Here is a 16,195-nt window from a genome sequence, read left to right as displayed (position 1 = left end):
CCTGGCTAGGGTGCCCGTAGGCTGGCCTGCAGCTGCTGGCCATCCTGGGCGTAGTTCGGGCCGTGCTGACCCCTGTGCTCCACATGTCTGTAGCGTGTTGCCCCCTGCCCTCCGTGTGTCCTTGGCATGTTGGGGATGCGCTGTCCCTTTGTGTGGTACGTGCTCCTGCCGGGTTTGGGGTGCAGATGGTGGGTTTGGATGAACACTCCCCTGTGGACCATGGCTGGGCTTGGCTGTGGGGGTGGGGTGTCCACAGCACATGTAGGGGTGCACTGTCCCTTTGTATAGGCCTTTGGGGGACCTGGGGCTACGGGGTCTGGGGTACCCTGCCCATTTGCAGCCTGTGTTCCCTGGTGTTTGGGGTACACCATCCCTGTGTCGGGGTGTCACGGGGTCCCTGGGCGATGCTCTGGAACTGCTCCCCATGAAGCCAGGCAGGACTCTGGGGAAGTCTCCTCTCTGGGAGCAGCCTGTCTGCAGGACACACAGCTCACACAGCTTCCACCTTCCTGGCTCTGACCTCGGAGCATTCAGCATCCTCTGCCCCTCCGTGCGCTTCCCCCAGTGAGTCCGCCCAGGCGGGGTCTTGGGGAAGCCAGAGGGTCCTGCCCCCCTCTGAACTTCACTCCTTGTCCCCAGCCAGCCCCAAACTGAAACTCTCTCCAGCCCCTCCTCCTCTGGGCTTTGTCCCTTTCCCGGGCCAGGAGGGCACCTGATCCCTTTGTTCTCCAACCCTTTAGCTCTCACCTTGAGGGGGGAAGGGCCCAGGCCATCAGTGGCCAGGAAACAGGGTGTCGGCCATTCTCTGTGTCCAGACCCCTGCACACACCTGCCCTGTAGGTCTCTGCAACCATCATACACCCTTACCCCACCACCTAGATACTTAAGAACTGCCTAGGGGAAACTGAGGCACCCCCACACTATTCAGAGGAAACATTAAGAACAGTCCCGCTTCATCACACGGGGGTCTCTTAACACGCTGGGTTTGGGGACACGCTCGAGGTGCTGGCTCCGCAGGGGGTGCACTGGCCCTTGCTAGCTGGGCCTTGCCTTGTTGGGGTCCCTTCGCCTCTTGTGCTTTGAGTGCAAAAACGCTGTTCCTCTCCTTGACCTTACCTAGCATTTAGCACTCGCTAATGTGGGTTCGCTCATCCCAGATCCTGGCTGCATGCGTCAGCCCAGGGGGTGTCTGTATCCGTCCGTGTGTCTGTCTGCAGCCGGGTGTGCCAGCCCAGGGCGTGTCCGTGTGTCTGTCTGCAGCCGGGTGTGCCAGCCCAGCGCGTGTCCGTGTGTCTGTCTGCAGCCGGGTGTGCCAGCCCAGGGCGTGTCCGTGTGTCTGTCTGCAGCCGGGTGTGCCAGCCCAGGGCGTGTCCGTGTGTCTGTCTGCAGCCGGGTGTGCCAGCCCAGGGCGTGTCCGTGTGTCTGTCTGCAGCCGGGTGTGCCAGCCCAGGGCGTGTCCGTGTGTCTGTCTGCAGCCGGGTGTGCCAGCCCAGGGCGTGTCCGTGTGTCTGTCTGCAGCCGGGTGTGCCAGCCCAGCGCGTGTCCGTGTGTCTGTCTGCAGCCGGGTGTGCCAGCCCAGGGCGTGTCCGTGTGTCTGTCTGCAGCCGGGTGTGCCAGCCCAGGGCGTGTCCGTGTGTCTGTCTGCAGCCGGGTGTGCCAGCCCACAGGGGAGTTGGTGCCCGCGGCTGGCCGTGTCTGTCTGTGCCTCTCTCTGCTGCTCCGAGGAAGCTGGGTAGCTCTGACCCTTCCCTCACTTGGCCCATTCCCAGCTGCATGTGATGGAAACAAACCCTGGGAGCCGTGGCCAAGCTGCCCGTCGGCGTGACGGCACCACTGGCCCCCAGCCCAGGGAATGTCACAGCTGCCGCAGGACGGCGTGCGATTGGCTGGCAGGGCCTAGTGGGGGGTGGGGGGGCCACACGGGTACTGTGGGGAGCCGTGTGAGGGCAGCAGGGCCTAGAGTGGGGTGTCTCAGCGGCCTGCACTCCGTGCTATGCCCCAGCCTTCAAACAGTGTGTAGGAGGGACCCCTTCCCTGCGCCAGCCCCACAAGGGGTCCCACAGCCTCGCCGCCCCCGAGGCCGAGCCGCTGGGTTCCAGCCCCCCGACTTCACCCCGTGAGCTCTGCCCAGAGAGTCCTGCTGAGCCAGACGCTGGGTCAGAGCCCGTGACTCTGCAAGGTCCCGGCACCTCAGCCGGTGTCTGCAGTGCGTCCAGGCAGCCGGGTTTGGGACTCATCTGGACACCGCGTCCGGAAGTCCTGAGGTCAGCAGCTGTGGAGGAAATGAAGGGGACGACAGAGATCAGCCTGGCCAGTGCCAGGCCCCCTTGAGCCAGGTGCTGCAGGAACCAGCGGGGGCTTCTTTTTCTCTGCCCTCTCCCTTTGTCTTGCCCTCAGGCGTCCCGGATTCACAGGGTCGGGGTTACAGCTCCAGCTCTGGCCCAGTCTCTAGGAGGGGCCCATCCGTGGGCCAGACCCCCGAGGGGTCTCACACTTCCTCCAGGGTCAGCCACGCGGCCTCACCGCCTCCGGAGACGGGGCCTCTGGGCCTGCAGCCGCCCATTGCACGCCATGAGCTCCGGCTGAGCCAGACCCTGAGGGAGGCTTGGCCAGGCTGCCGGGCCTAACGCACCTCGCCCAGCATCTGCCGTGACGCCCGCCCAGCGCGGGCCGAGCAGCCGGGTTGCCAGCTGGGCACTGTGCGGGACAGAACGCCGGGTACAGCCTCGTCGGCTCTGCCCGCCCAGCTCCGGGTGGCGCTCCCTGTCTGATCTCCATGGGCAGACTCCAGGCCAGCACCCCGACTCCTCCCAGCAGCCGGCTCTGGCCCCCACCTCCCAGCCCTTTGGTCTCAGATGGGATGGTTGTCCGCGGGTTGGGGGGGGGGATCCACATCCCTCTGGGCCCTTGGGCGCTGGGGGTCTCTGTCTCTGGAAGGCCCTGGGTCGCGGCGGCTCTGGTCAGCACGGCCGACCGGGCCGTTAAAAGTCCCATCGGCAGTGCTGCCCGGCTAAGGCAGGCTAGTCCCTACCTGGCCCGGAAGTGGCCAGCAGCAGGTCTGGCTCCTAGGCGAGGGGGCCACGGGGCTCTGCACTGCCCCAATCCCAAGCACCGACTCCACACTCCCATTGGTCGGTTCTCGGCCAATGGGAACTGGGGGGGCGTGGTGCCTGCGGGCAAGAGCCATGTGTCACGGAGTGTGGGGGAGTCCAGGCCCTGCACCCCTCTTCCTGGGATCCACTGAGACTCTCAGCCAGCCAGTAAAACAGAAGGTTTATTGGACAACAGGAACAGTCCCAAACAGAGCTTGTGGGTACAACCAGGACCCCTCAGTCAAGTCCTTCTGGGGGAGCAGGGAGCTTAGACCCCAGCCCTGGGGTTCCCTGTGTTCCTCCACCCAGCCCCAAACTGAAACTAAACCCACCCAGCAGGTTCCCTGCTGCAGCCTCTGTTCACATTCCTGGGCAGAGGTGTTACCTCCCCCTCCCCCTCCTGGCTCAGGTGACAGGCTCTCAGGTCTCCCATCCCCAGGGCACATTCCCAGGTCAACACTCCCCCCTCCCTGCTGAGTCACATCGTCACATCTCTCCCCCCTTCGAGACTGAACTGAGCGGGGTCACGCTGACCAGTGACCTGGGGAAGTTCGGGGCCCCCTCTCCGGGACAGCGCATCCACTATCAGGTTGGCACTTCCCTTCACGTGGACCACGTCCATGTCGTAATCCTGCAGGAGCAGGCTCCATCTCAGGAGCTTGGCGTTGGCTCCTTTCATCTGGTGCAGCCAGGTCAGGGGAGAGTGGTCGGTGTAGACAGTGAAGTGTCGCCCGAAGAGATAGGGCTCTAGTTTCTTGAGGGCCCACACCATGGCCAGGCACTCCTTCTCGATGGCCGCGTAGTGTTGCTCCCGGGGTAGCAACTTCTTGCTCAGGTACACGATGGGGTGTCTCTCCCCCTTTTCATCCTCCTGCATTAACACCGCCCCCAGTCCCGTGTCTGAGGCGTCGGTGAACACCACAAAGGGCTTGTCAAAGTCTGGGTTTGCCAGAACTGGGCCACTGACCAGAGCCTCCTTCAGCGCCCGGAAAGCCTCCTGGCACTGCTCGGTCCAGACCACCTTGTCTGGCTTCCCCTTCTTGCATAGCTCCGTGATGGGGGTGGCGATGGCGCTAAAGTGGGGCACAAATCTTCGGTAGTATCCTGCCATCCCAATAAAGGCTTGGACCTGCTTTTTGGTGTGGGGAGCGGGCCAGTCTCTGATCACCTCCACCTTGTCTGGTTCCGGCTTTAGGCGGCCGCTCCCCACCCGATGGCCCAGGTAAGATACTTCCGCCATCCCCACCTTGCACTTCTCCGCTTTTACAGTCAGCCCAGCCCCCTGGAGTCGGTCCAGCACTTGTCTAACCTGGGACACGTGGTCCTCCCAGGTCTGGCTAAAGACACAGATGTCATCAATATACGCCACGGCAAAACTCTCCATCCCCCTCTGGAGCTGGTCCACTAGGCGCTGGAAGGTGGCCGGCGCTCCCTTGAGGCCGAAAGGCAGGGTCAGGAACTCATAGAGCCCCAGAGGGGTGATAAAGGCCGATTTCAGTCGGGCATCTGCATCCAGCGGCACTTGCCAGTAGCCCTTTGTAAGGTCCATGGTGGTGAGGTACCGAGCTCCTCCCAGCTTGTCTAGGAGCTCATCAGGCCTGGGCATGGGGTAGGCATCAGATACAGTGATGGCATTGAGCTTCCGATAGTCCACACAGAACCGGACCGACCCGTCCTTTTTGGGGACCAGCACCACCGGCGAGGCCCAAGGGCTGGCAGATGGCTGGATCACCCCCAAAGCCAGCATGTCCCGGACCTCTCTTTCCAGGTCCTGAGCAGTTTTCCCTGTGACTCGGAAGGGGGAGCATCTTATCGGCGGGTGTGACCCTGTCTGTACCCGGTGGACAGTCAGATTAGTGCGTCCAGGCTGGTTGGAAAACAGCTGTCGGTACGGATGCAGCACCTCCCTGACCTCAGCTTGCTGGGCAGGGGTTAGCTGATCCGAGAGGGGAATTGTTTCCAGGGGGAAACCAGCTCTGGTCCCAGGGAATAGATCTACTAAAGGGTCATCTCCCTGCTCTTCCCACTGTCCACACACGGCCAACACCACATTCCCCCTGGCATAATATGGCTTCATCATATTCACATGGTACACCCGGCGGTGGTGCGCCCGGTTCGACAGCTCCACCACATAGTTTACCTCATTGAGCTGCTTGACGACCTTGAAAGGGCCCTCCCAGGCGGCCTGTAGTTTGTTCTTTCTCACTGGGATGAGAACCATCACCTGATCCCCGGTGGCGTAGGCACGGGCCCGTGCCGTGCGGTCATACCAGACCTTCTGCTTCCTCTGGGCTCTGGCCAGATTCTCCCTGGCCAGGCCCATGAGTTCAGCCAGTCTCTCTCGGAAGATCAGGACATACTCCACCACTGACTCTCCATCGGGAGTGGCCTTCCCCTCCCACTCGTCTCTCATCAGGTCCAGGGGGCCCCTCACCCTCCTTCCATATAGCAGTTCGAAAGGCGAAAATCCAGTAGACTCCTGGGGCACCTCCCTGTACGCGAACAGCAGGTGAGGTAAGTACTTGTCCCAGTCCTGCGGGTGCTGGTTCATAAAGGTTCTCAGCATCATCTTTAGCGTCCCGTTAAACCTCTCCACCAGCCCGTTGGACTGGGGGTGATACGCTGAGGCCCAGTCATGCCGGACCCCACATTTCTCCCACAAGCACCGGAGCAGGGCCGACATGAAGTTGGAGCCTTGGTCTGTCAAGACTTCCTTGGGGAACCCCACTCGGCTGAAAATGGTCAGGAGCGCGTCGGCCACGGTGTCGGCTTCAATGGAAGCTAAGGGCACTGCCTCGGGGTAGCGGGTGGCAAAATCTACCACCACCAGAATGTATTTCTTCCCCGACCGGGTCGTCTTGCTGAGAGGCCCCACGATGTCCATGGCCACCTTCTGGAAAGGCTCCTCTATGATGGGCAAAGGTCTCAAAGCCGCTTTCCCCTTGTCCCGGGCCTTCCCCACCCTCTGACAGGGGTCACAGGATCGGCAATACTGCCGGACCGTGGTAAAGACCCCGGGCCAGTAAAAGTTCTGTAGCAACCTCTGCCGGGTGCGCCGGATTCCCTGGTGCCCTGCGAGGGGGATGTCATGGGCCAGGTACAGGAGCCTGCGGCGATACTGCTGGGGGACCACCAGCTGCCTCCTGATCCCACAGGACTCTACTTCCCTTGTGGGAGCCCATTCTCGGTACAGGAACCCCTTCTCCCACAGGAACCTCTCCTGGCAGCCTCTCCTCATGGTCCGTACCACCCTGAGGTCGGCCAGGTCCCTGAGCTTCCGCAAGGAGGGGTCTTTCCTCAACTCGGCCTGGAACTCAGCAGCTGGGGCAGGGACGGGGCCCGGTTCCCTCTCGCTGGCCAGGTCTGAGGCCTCCGCCTCTCTAAGCCGTGCCCCTCGGCCCTCCCTCCCCACCAGGGTAGGGTCCTGCGCCTCCGGTGTGATACCCTCCCCGAGGTCAGGGCGCAGTGCCCCTCGCCGGCTCTGGCTACGCGTCACAACCAGGGCGGCCTGGGGCTTGCTTGGCCAGTCCTCTAGGTCTCCCCCCATCAAAACTTCAGTGGGCAAATGGTGGTGTACCCCCACATCCTTGGGGCCCTCCTTGGCCCCCCATTTCAGGTGTACCCTTGCCACGGGCACCTTAAATGGGGTCCCGCCCACCCCTGTCAGGGTCAGATAGGTGTTGGGCACCACCCGATCTGGGGCCACCACCTCGGGCCGGGCCAGCGTCACCTCCGCGCCCGTATCCCAGTATCCATTGACCTTCCTCCCATCCACCTCCAGGGGAACAAGGCACTCTCTCCGGAGGGACAGCCCCGCGCCCACCCTGTAAACTGAGCACCCTGAGTCCAGAGCCTCCAGCCCTCTGGTGGAGCTGGCCTGGGGTACTCTTCCCTCCTGAGCAGGTGGTAAACTGGCAGCCCCCCTTTCCTGGGTCGTCTGCCCCTCGTCCAGCTGGGTCCCTACCCAGTTAACCCTGGGTAGGTTGGGTCTGCTCAGTCTGTCCCTGAGCCCGGGGCACTGGGACCGTACGTGGCCTCTCTGGCCACAGTGATAGCAGCTCAGGTCACGTTGGTCCCCTCGAGCAGGTCGGAGGGGCCCGACGCCAGGCGTTCCCCTTGGGAGGGGGTTCTCCCTATTTCCCCGCTGGGAGGCCCCCTGGTGACTCTCTCTCTGCATCGGGGGGGGCCTGTTCTTTTGGGGCTCCTCCCGGCTACCCCCTGACCGACTGTTCACGAACTCGTCGGCCAGCTGCCCTGCGTGCTGGGGGTTCTCGAGCTTTTTGTCCACCAGCCACAGCCTCAGGTCGGAAGGGCACTGTTCATACAGCTGCTCCAGTACGATTAGGTCCAGCAGGTCCTCTTTAGCTCGGGCCCCAGCTGTCCACTTGCGGGCATACCCCTGCATCCGGTTGGCCAGTTGTAGGTAGGTGACCTCAGGCGTTTTACGCTGACTCCGGAACCTTCTCCGGTACATCTCGGGGGTCAGCCCAAACTCACGGAGCAGGGCCTGCTTGAACAGTTCATAGTCCCCTGCCTCCGGCCCTGTCATTCGGCTGTACACCTCCACGGCTTTGGGGTCCAGTAAGGGGGTGAGAAACTGGAGCCTGTCTGCAGGGTCAACCCTGTGCAGCTCACAGGCATTCTCAAAGGCCGTCAGGAAGCTATCCATGTCCTCCCCCTCCTTCCGCTGGGCCAGGAAGCACTTATCAAAGTTCCTTGCCGTCTTGGGTCCCCCCACACTCACCGCAGCCGCAGCCGGGGCCCCACTGCTCCTCAGCCTGGCCAGCTCCAGTTCATGCTGTCTTTGTTTCTCCTTCTCCTGACGCTCCCTCTCCTTCTCCTGACGCTCCCTCTCCTTCTCCTGACGCTCCCTCTCCTTCTCCTGACGCTCCCTCTCCTTCTCCTCCTGCTCATGTTGACGTTGTTTCTCCTTCTCCTGACGCTCATGTTGACGTTGTTTCTCCTTCTCCTCCTGCTCATGTTGACGTTGTTTTTCATGATCCTCCAGCTCCCTCATTTTCATCTCCCTCTCCCATTCCAGCCGCCTCCGCTCCAGGGATGGGGAGCTCCGCCGGGAGGATCCCCTGCTGGGTGCCGGGGTCAGGGTGCCCTCGGTATTCGCTGGGCTTCCCCCAACCCCTCCCCCGGACATAGGTAGGAAGGGTCTCGGGATGTCCTCAGCAGCAGTCTGACCCCTCCCAGCCCGGTCAGGCCCCAGGGCCCACGCTGCGTCCCCCGGGCAGCTTCCCTCAGGGACAGGGATCGGGTCATCCAAGCGATCCCTCTCCTCCAGCTGGGCAATCAGCTGTTCCTTGGTGGACCTCCCGATGCGCAGCCCCCTCTGCCTGCACAGCTCCACCAGGTCGCTCTTCAGGCGTTTAGCGTACATCTCCCTGCTGGCCCCTCGCAGGCCGGGCAGCTTCCCACGGTTTCCAGGAAAAGCCCCTCGTGTGCCCGTCCTTCTTGAGGTCACCGACTCTTTGCCAGGGTCGAGCTGCAGACTCCTCCGCCCCTGGGACCGCTCGCTGCAATCCCTCGGGGGACCCTGTTACTGCAAAAGTCTTTCTCTCTGGTCACACATTCCCAGGGGTTAACCGCCCCCCGAAACCGTCTCTCTCTGAATCTTCAGCACGCCTGGTCCCCGTCAATTCCCCTTCGTTTTACTGCTCCCCAGTCACTTACTGCAGGAAGCGCCGTTCACGGGGTGCAGTACATCCCACCGCTGCCACCAGTTGTCACGGAGTGTGGGGGAGTCCAGGCCCTGCACCCCTCTTCCTGGGATCCACTGAGACTCTCAGCCAGCCAGTAAAACAGAAGGTTTATTGGACAACAGGAACAGTCCCAAACAGAGCTTGTGGGTACAACCAGGACCCCTCAGTCAAGTCCTTCTGGGGGAGCAGGGAGCTTAGACCCCAGCCCTGGGGTTCCCTGTGTTCCTCCCCCCAGCCCCAAACTGAAACTAAACCCACCCAGCAGGTTCCCTGCTGCAGCCTCTGTTCACATTCCTGGGCAGAGGTGTTACCTCCCCCTCCCCCTCCTGGCTCAGGTGACAGGCTCTCAGGTCTCCCATCCCCAGGGCACATTCCCAGGTCAACACTCCCCCCTCCCTGCTGAGTCACATCGTCACACGTGGTGCCTGCGGGCAAGAGCCATGCTGAACTGCTTGAGTGCCTCTGCCGAGGAGCCGGACCTGCTGCTGGCTGCTTCTGGGGCGCAGCGCGGTCCGCAGCGCCAGGACAGGTGGGAAGCCTGCCTTAGCACCCCCGCTGCACCGCTGAGAGGGAGCTGCCCGAGGTAAGCCTGCGCCCCAAGCCCCTGTCCCAGCCCTGAGCCTCCCCAAACCCGGCGCCTCCTTCTGCACCCGAATGGCCCATTCGTAGTGCCCCTGAGAAAACACAGCATGGCTCCTGTTTGCCCCACTTGCACCCTTCGAATCTCCACCCGCTGGGTACCAGTACCAGGGCCACAGGGGCAGCGTCAGCCGACTGGGTCGTCTGAAGGGTACAGGCAGTTCCCACGGCAGGGGGATGGCCCCCACGGGGGTGGAGGGCAGGGCTGAGACCAGGGGCTGGGGGGTGGCCCCCTGGAGGGGGGAAGGCAGGGCCTAGAGTTGGGGCTGAGGGCCAGTCCCCTGTGGGGCAATGGGGCCTGGGGTGGAGGAGCAGTGGGGCTGAGAGTTGGGGACTGGTCCCATGTAGGGGGTCGGGGCTGGGGAAATGGCCCCATGGGGGGGCAGCAGGGCCTAGAGCTGGGGGTCAGTCCCCTGTGGGCGCAATGGGCCCTGGGGGTGGGGGGGCAGTGGGGCTGAGAGCTGGGGCTGAGGGCCGCCCCCTGAGGGAGGGGTGCCTGGGAGTGATTCCCTGTGGGAGGACAGCAGGGCCTACAACCTGGGCTGGGGGGAGTCTCCTGTGGGGGCAGTGGGGCTGGGGTTCCCCTCTCTAGGAAGTCCTCTGTGGGGGAAGCCCCTGGAGGGCTCCAGTTCATGCCAAGGCTGGGGCTCAGGAGTCCACTGTGGGGGAGGCAGGGGTTGGGGCTGGGGAAGGGGGTGCCCTCTCTGGGTCTGGAGGGTTCCCCTGTGGGAGAGGCAGGGCCTACAGTTGGGGCTGGGGTAGGAGGTGGGGCTGGGACAGCGGGTGCCTCCTCTGGGGCGGGAGTGGGGCAGGGGCAGGGGGTGCCCTCTCTGGGGCGGGAGTGGGGCAGGGGCAGGGAGTGCCCCCTCTGGGGCGGGAGTGGGGCAGGGGCAGGGGGTGCCCCCTCTGGGGCGGGAGTGGGGCAGGGGCAGGGGGTGCCCCCTCTGGGGCGGGAGTGGGGCAGGGACAGGGGGTGCCCCCTCTGGGGCGGGAGTGGGGCAGGGAGTGCCCTCTCTGGGGCGGGAGTGGGGCAGGGCACTGTCTGGGCTCTGCCGGAGCCGGCGGTGGGGCCGGGGCTGGGGGTTCTCTGGCAGTTGGGGCGGGGGGGGCGGAATCGATCCCCAGGACGTCCGGCGCCAGGGTCAGGAGGCCGGCGCCCTGGGGCTGCCCCGCGCGGCCTGGGCCCCCCGTGTTGGGTGCTGCCCAAAGGCAGCCGGAGAAGCTCACGCTCCATCTCCACCCGTCCCTGTCGCTCTCGGGGGTCAGGGCCGGAGCCGTCGCTGCCGGGGGGCAGGGGTTCCTCGGGGCATCGGGCCCCGGCAGCAAGCTGGTCCCTGGCGGGTTGCAGCACCGGGAGCCGAAGAGAGCGGGGCCAGGCCTCCTGGGCTCTGTTTCCAGCCCCCGGGGAGAGCCGGGGCTTGTTCCTGCGTGTGCAGGGTCCGGAGGGGCCCCGCAACCGCCCCGTGGCCCAGTCTCGGGGTCCCCTTCCCTCCGCGCCCTCCAGGGCTGCCTCTGTCTGCCCCGGCCCGGGCCCTGGGCTGGGGTCGGGCGCTCCCCGTGGGGCGGGGAGGTCCTGTTTCCCGGGCAGGGGGTGGCTGTTGGGTCCTGCTCAGGGGGAAGACGGGGGCAGCGCTGCTTTGCGGGCCGCGTGCAGGGGTGTCAGGAGGAGCCGATGCCGGGGAGAAGGGGGGGGCGAGTGCCCGTGCTCAGCGGGGACCCCAATGCCTGCTCTCTGCCCCTCCCCCGGCAGGCAGCGCAGGGCCCCCAAGATGGCGGAAGCGCACCAGGCCGTGGCCTTCCAGTTCACGGTGACCCCCGAGGGCGTCGACGTCCGGCTCAGCCGGGAGGCCCTCAAGCAGATCTACCTGTCTGGGGTCGCCGCCTGGAAGAAACGCTTTGCCCGCATCAGGGTGAGCTGGGCCCCAGAGGGTGGTGGTGCGGGGGTGCACTGGGGGAGGGTGCCAAGGGGCACTGGGGGGGTGCCAAGGGGCACTGGGAGGGGGCTAGGGGGAGTGCCGGGGGGTGCAGTGTGCGTGTGTGGCTGCACTGTTGGGATGGCCGTGCCCAAGGGGTCTGGGGGATGCAGTGCCGGGGGGCAGGTCTGGGAGGGCACTGGGGCGGGGGGCGGTGCTCGAGTGTTGGTGCAGAGGTGGTACTGGGAGCTGTCAGACTGGGGGGTTTGGTGCCTGAGGGTGGCGCTGGGGGCCCCAGGTTGTGTGGCCCCAGAGGGTGGGGGGGCTGGGGGGTGCAGTGCTGGGGTGGTTACAGGGGGCACTGGGAGGGGAGTGTGATGCTGGGGGGGTTTGGAGGGGCCCCGGGGTCGGTGGCAGCAGAGGGTGGGGGGCTGGGGGGTGCAGTGCTGGGGTGGTTACAGGGTGTGCTGATGGGAGGCCCTGAGGGCTTGTGTTGCTAGTTGGGGGTGCCACGGGGTGGGGGTTGGTGGTGCCATGGGAAAGGGTGGGGCCAGGAGGCACTTGGGGGTGCAGTGCTAGGGGGTCATGGGGGGCACTGGGAGAGGAGTGCGGGGCCAGGGGGGCCCCGGGTTGGGGTTTGCAGTGCCGAAGGTTGGGGCTGGTGGGCACTGGGGGTCTGGGGCGAGGACACTGCCGGGTGTGGGGCCAGCCCCCGTGGGGTCCGTGGCCTCGGGCTGGGGAGCCTTGCAGCGCCGGCGGACAGGGCGGGAGCGGGGAGGCATGCCGGGGGTCACGGGGATGTGCCGGGTGGGCAGCGCCCTGGTGCCCCTGCCCCGCGTGGCCCTGACTCGCGCTCTCCCCCCAGAACAGCGTCCTGACCGGCGTGTACCCCGCCACCCCCTCCAGCTGGCTGGTGGTTGTCATGGCGACGGTGAGCTCCATGTACTGCCGCATTGACCTCTCCATGGGCCTGGTCTGCCACATCAGGCGCTACCTGCCCGGCTGGTGAGTGTCAGCCCCTCCGCCCGCCTGGGCGCCCATCACCGCGGCCTCCGGGCCTGCCAGTCTTTCCGGTCTGTCACTCCCTGGGGCAGCTGGGGCCCAGAGGCGAAGTGGCTGGCCCAGGTCACACAGGGAGTCTGTGCCAGAGCAGGGACTTGAACCCAGGGCTCCCCACTTCCAGGCCACACTGGAGCCACTGGACCACACTTCCCTTGAAGTCCACTGGGACCCCCCTGCCTTTCCCCTGGTTTCCCACTGGTGCTGCTGCTCCCTTCCCAGCAGCCCCCAGTGATTCCCGGAGCCCCTGGTGCCCCCGTGCTGCTCCGCGGTGCCTGGGGGTGGGGAAGGCTGCCCCGGCACTGAGCTTCCTCTTCTCATTCATGGCAGCCGCTACCTGAGCTTCCAACACCGGACCCTGCTGAGTGCCGCGCTCTTCTCCACGGGGGTCTGGCTCTCGGGGATCCTGCTCTGCCGGCAGTCTCTCAAGCTGCTGCTCTCCTACCACGGCTGGATGTTCGAGCCCCATGGCAAGATGAGCCGGAGCACCAGGGTCTGGGTGGTGAGTGTGCCAGGGCAGCCCATTGCTGGGCATGCGTGCGACAGGGAGGTCAGCAGTATATCTGCGTGGCGCAGAGGTGGAAGTAAGCCGGTCCGGTCTGGCATACCGGCTCGGCCTGGCTTCCCCAGGCTGGCGATTTAAAGGGCCTGGGGTGCCTTGCAGGGGCTGGAGCCCCGGGTATTTAAAGGCCCCGCCTCTTCCGGTTGAGGCCATGCCCCCTGCTCAGGACTCTGGCGTACCGGTAAGTCCTTTAAGTTCCTTTCACCCCTGGCGTGGTGGGAGGGTGGTTCATGGCTGTGGAGCGGGGTACAAGGCTCTGTGTGTGTGTGTTGGGGTGGTATGGTTAATAATGCACCAGGCAGAGTGTGGGGGCTCAGTCCCCTTCTCCTTCACTCCAGCCTCTTCCTTTGCTTTTCAGGCTCTAGTGAAGGTGATGTCTGGCCGCAAGCCCATGCTCTACAGCTTCCAGACCTCTCTGCCCAAGCTGCCAGTTCCCAGCGTGGAGGCCACAATCCACAGGGTAAGAGGGGGCACAATCTTACTTAGTGACTCGTCTCACCACCGTCCTGTGACAGTGAGTGGACTCAAATGGACTCATGATTAAGGTTAAGATTTTGACATGGGTATTTTGAGTAAAAGTCACAGACAGGTCATGGGCAATAAACAATAAATCATGGAAGCCCGAGCCCCGCTGCCCGGGGCAGAAGCAGCAGCCCATGCCCCACCGCCTGGGACAGAAGCCGCAGCCTGAGCCCCGCTGCCCGGAGCTGACCATTTGCCTTTCCTTGTATCTGTTATAGCTCAGTGTCCCCAACTGCCCCTTGTAGTTCTCTTATGGGACTGGCTGTACCACACCTGCCTTTTCTAAGAGCAGCACCTGCTGGCACTGGATGGCAGATGATGGCCACTTCCCCAGCGAAATGGAATGCTAATCTGTATTCTATTGTTCAGCCCCTTAGTGGCACTGTGTGTAAAACACCCTACTGAAATGACCTCTGCCGTACCTGGCAGCTTATTAAAGGATCTTATGCTGAACACATCTGGTGCATATAAGCCATAGAATCATAGAATATCAGGGTTGGAAGGGACCTCAGGAGGTCGTCTAGTCCAACCCCCTGCTCAAAGCAGGACTCATCCCAATTAAATCATCCCAGCCAGGGCTTTGTCAAGCCTGACCTTAAAAACTTCTAAGGAAGGAGATTCTACCACCTCCCTAGGTAACGCATTCCAGTGTTTCACCACCCTCCTAGTGAAAAAGTTTTTCCTAATATCCAACCTAAACCTCCCCCACTGCAACTTGAGACCATTACTCCTTGTCCTGTCCTCTTCTACCACTGAGAATAGTCTAGAACCATCCTCTCTGGAACCACCTCTCAGGTAGTTGAAAGCAGCTATCAAATCCCCCCTCATTCTTCTCTTCTGCAGACTAAACAATCCCAGTTCCCTCAGCCTCTCCTCATAAGTCATGTGTTCCAGACCCCTAATCATTTTTGTTGCCCTTCGCTGGACTCTCTCCAATTTATCCACATCCTTCTTGTAGTATGGGGCCCAAAACTGGACACAGTACTCCAGATGAGGCCTCACCAATGTCGAATAGAGGGGGACAATCACGTCCCTTGATCTGCTCGCTATGCCCTACTTATACATCCCAAAATGCCATTGGCCTTCTTGGCAACAAGGGCACACTGCTGACTCATATCCAGCTTCTCGTCCACTGTCACCCTTAGGTTCTTTTCCGCAGAACTGCTGCCTAGCCATTTGGTCCCTAGTCTGTAGCTGTGCATTGGGTTCTTCCGTCCTAAGTGCAGGACCCTGCACTTATCCTTATTGAACCTCATCAGATTTCTTTTGGCCCAATCCTCCAATTTGTCTAGGTCTCTCTGTATCCTATCCCTCCCCTCCAGTGTATCTACCACTCCTCCCAGTTTAGTATCATCCGCAAATTTGCTGAGGGTGCAATCCATGCCATCCTCCAGATCATTTATGAAGATATTGAACAAAACCGGCCCCAGGACCCAGTCTATAGCTGGTACAGAAGTACATGACATGGTGTCAGGAGTAAACTAAGAACAGAAACAGAAGGAACCAAGCAACAAAGGTTGCAGGATTGCATCAACATACCACCCTTCATTGCCCCAGAGAACTTCAGCTTTGACAAACCTTCCCAGTGGACAGAATGCAAACAGTAGTTTGCAAGACTTCAGACTGCAAACAAACTCACAAAGAAGGTTTTCTGAACTTGGGCCAGTTTACCACAGAAATAACATACACTCTGAATACATAGCTTTTGATCAAAGGACCACCGACCAACAGCCTTCTCAGCTGCAGTGTGGCACCAGGATGAACCTAGTGAGAAAAGTGGAGGAACTCAATGGAATATTTGGTGATATTAGACTTCTGAAAGGAGATCCAGTACAAATCACCTTAAGACATGATGCTGAACCATACAGTGTACATACACCTTGAAGGATTCCTATCCCCGTATTTCATACAGTGGAAACTGAGTTAAAGAGAATAGAGCGGATGGGCATAATTGAGGAAATCTCTGAGCCAATAGCATGGTGTGCCCCAACGGCACCGGTTATAAAGAAACATGGAAAAATCCAAATCTGTGTGGATCTTAAAAGACTTTATGAGAAGAGGAAGGTAAGAGAAAAATAAATCCTCCCACCCCTGGCTGACTTCCTGCCCAAAGTGAAAGGAGCTACAGTATTCTGCAAGGTGGTTGCCTCCAGCAGATTCCTTTAGCCAAAGAAAGTGCTAAACTGACTGCATTTGTCACACCCTTTGGGAGATTTTGCTTTTGTAGATGACCTTTTGGGATCACCAGTGCACCTGAAATTTTCCAAAGACTGATGGCAGAACTCTTAATGAACCAAGTGGAGCTGAAGGTTTCCTGGATGGTATTCTGATTGATGGATCTTTGAAAACTCTCATTACAGTCCTGGGCCTGATCAGTCAGTCTGGGCTGAAGCAAAACAAGGAAAAATGGTTTCCGCCTCACCCTCCAAATTGAGTGGATCAGTCTTAGCCCTGAGTAAGAGCAATTCAAGAATCGACAGCACCAAGTCACATACCAGAACTGAGACGTGTACTGGGGATAGTCAGTTACTTTGGTTGATACCCACAAGTCATTTACACCTGCACCGAACGAACTGTTAAAGTCCAACACACCGTGGCTATGGGGCCAAATCAACACATTGCCTTAAAAAGGCAAAGGAAATTATCTCAGCAGCTCCAGTTCTCGAGTTCTGTGATCTGAGCAAACCCACAATGGGG

General features: G+C 61.8%; 1 protein-coding gene across 6 annotated transcripts in view; it reads left to right on the top strand.

Moving 5' to 3' along the window:
- CPT1B (carnitine palmitoyltransferase 1B) overlaps positions 1 to 16,195 on the top strand; it is a 45,303-nt gene that overhangs the window by 313 nt on the left and 28,795 nt on the right. For 5 of the 6 annotated variants that reach the window (XM_073329043.1, XM_073329046.1, XM_073329042.1 and 2 more), the window contains exons 2-5: positions 11,193 to 11,352; positions 12,221 to 12,360; positions 12,745 to 12,916; positions 13,335 to 13,436. In XM_073329043.1, coding sequence (XP_073185144.1) covers positions 11,212 to 11,352; positions 12,221 to 12,360; positions 12,745 to 12,916; positions 13,335 to 13,436 — 555 coding nt within the window. In that variant the 5' untranslated portion in view covers positions 11,193 to 11,211. Of the gene's footprint in view, positions 1 to 11,192; positions 11,353 to 12,220; positions 12,361 to 12,744; positions 12,917 to 13,055; positions 13,158 to 13,334; positions 13,437 to 16,195 lie in introns of those variants that run through there. The other variant, XM_073329047.1, reaches the window with a different exon arrangement.

The sequence above is a fragment of the Lepidochelys kempii genome, chromosome 1 (genome assembly GCF_965140265.1).
Source record: "Lepidochelys kempii isolate rLepKem1 chromosome 1, rLepKem1.hap2, whole genome shotgun sequence".
Taxonomy (NCBI): domain Eukaryota; kingdom Metazoa; phylum Chordata; order Testudines; family Cheloniidae; genus Lepidochelys; species Lepidochelys kempii.
The sequence above is the reverse complement of the archived record's forward strand: the minus strand, read 5'-3'. Positions and strand labels throughout refer to the sequence as shown.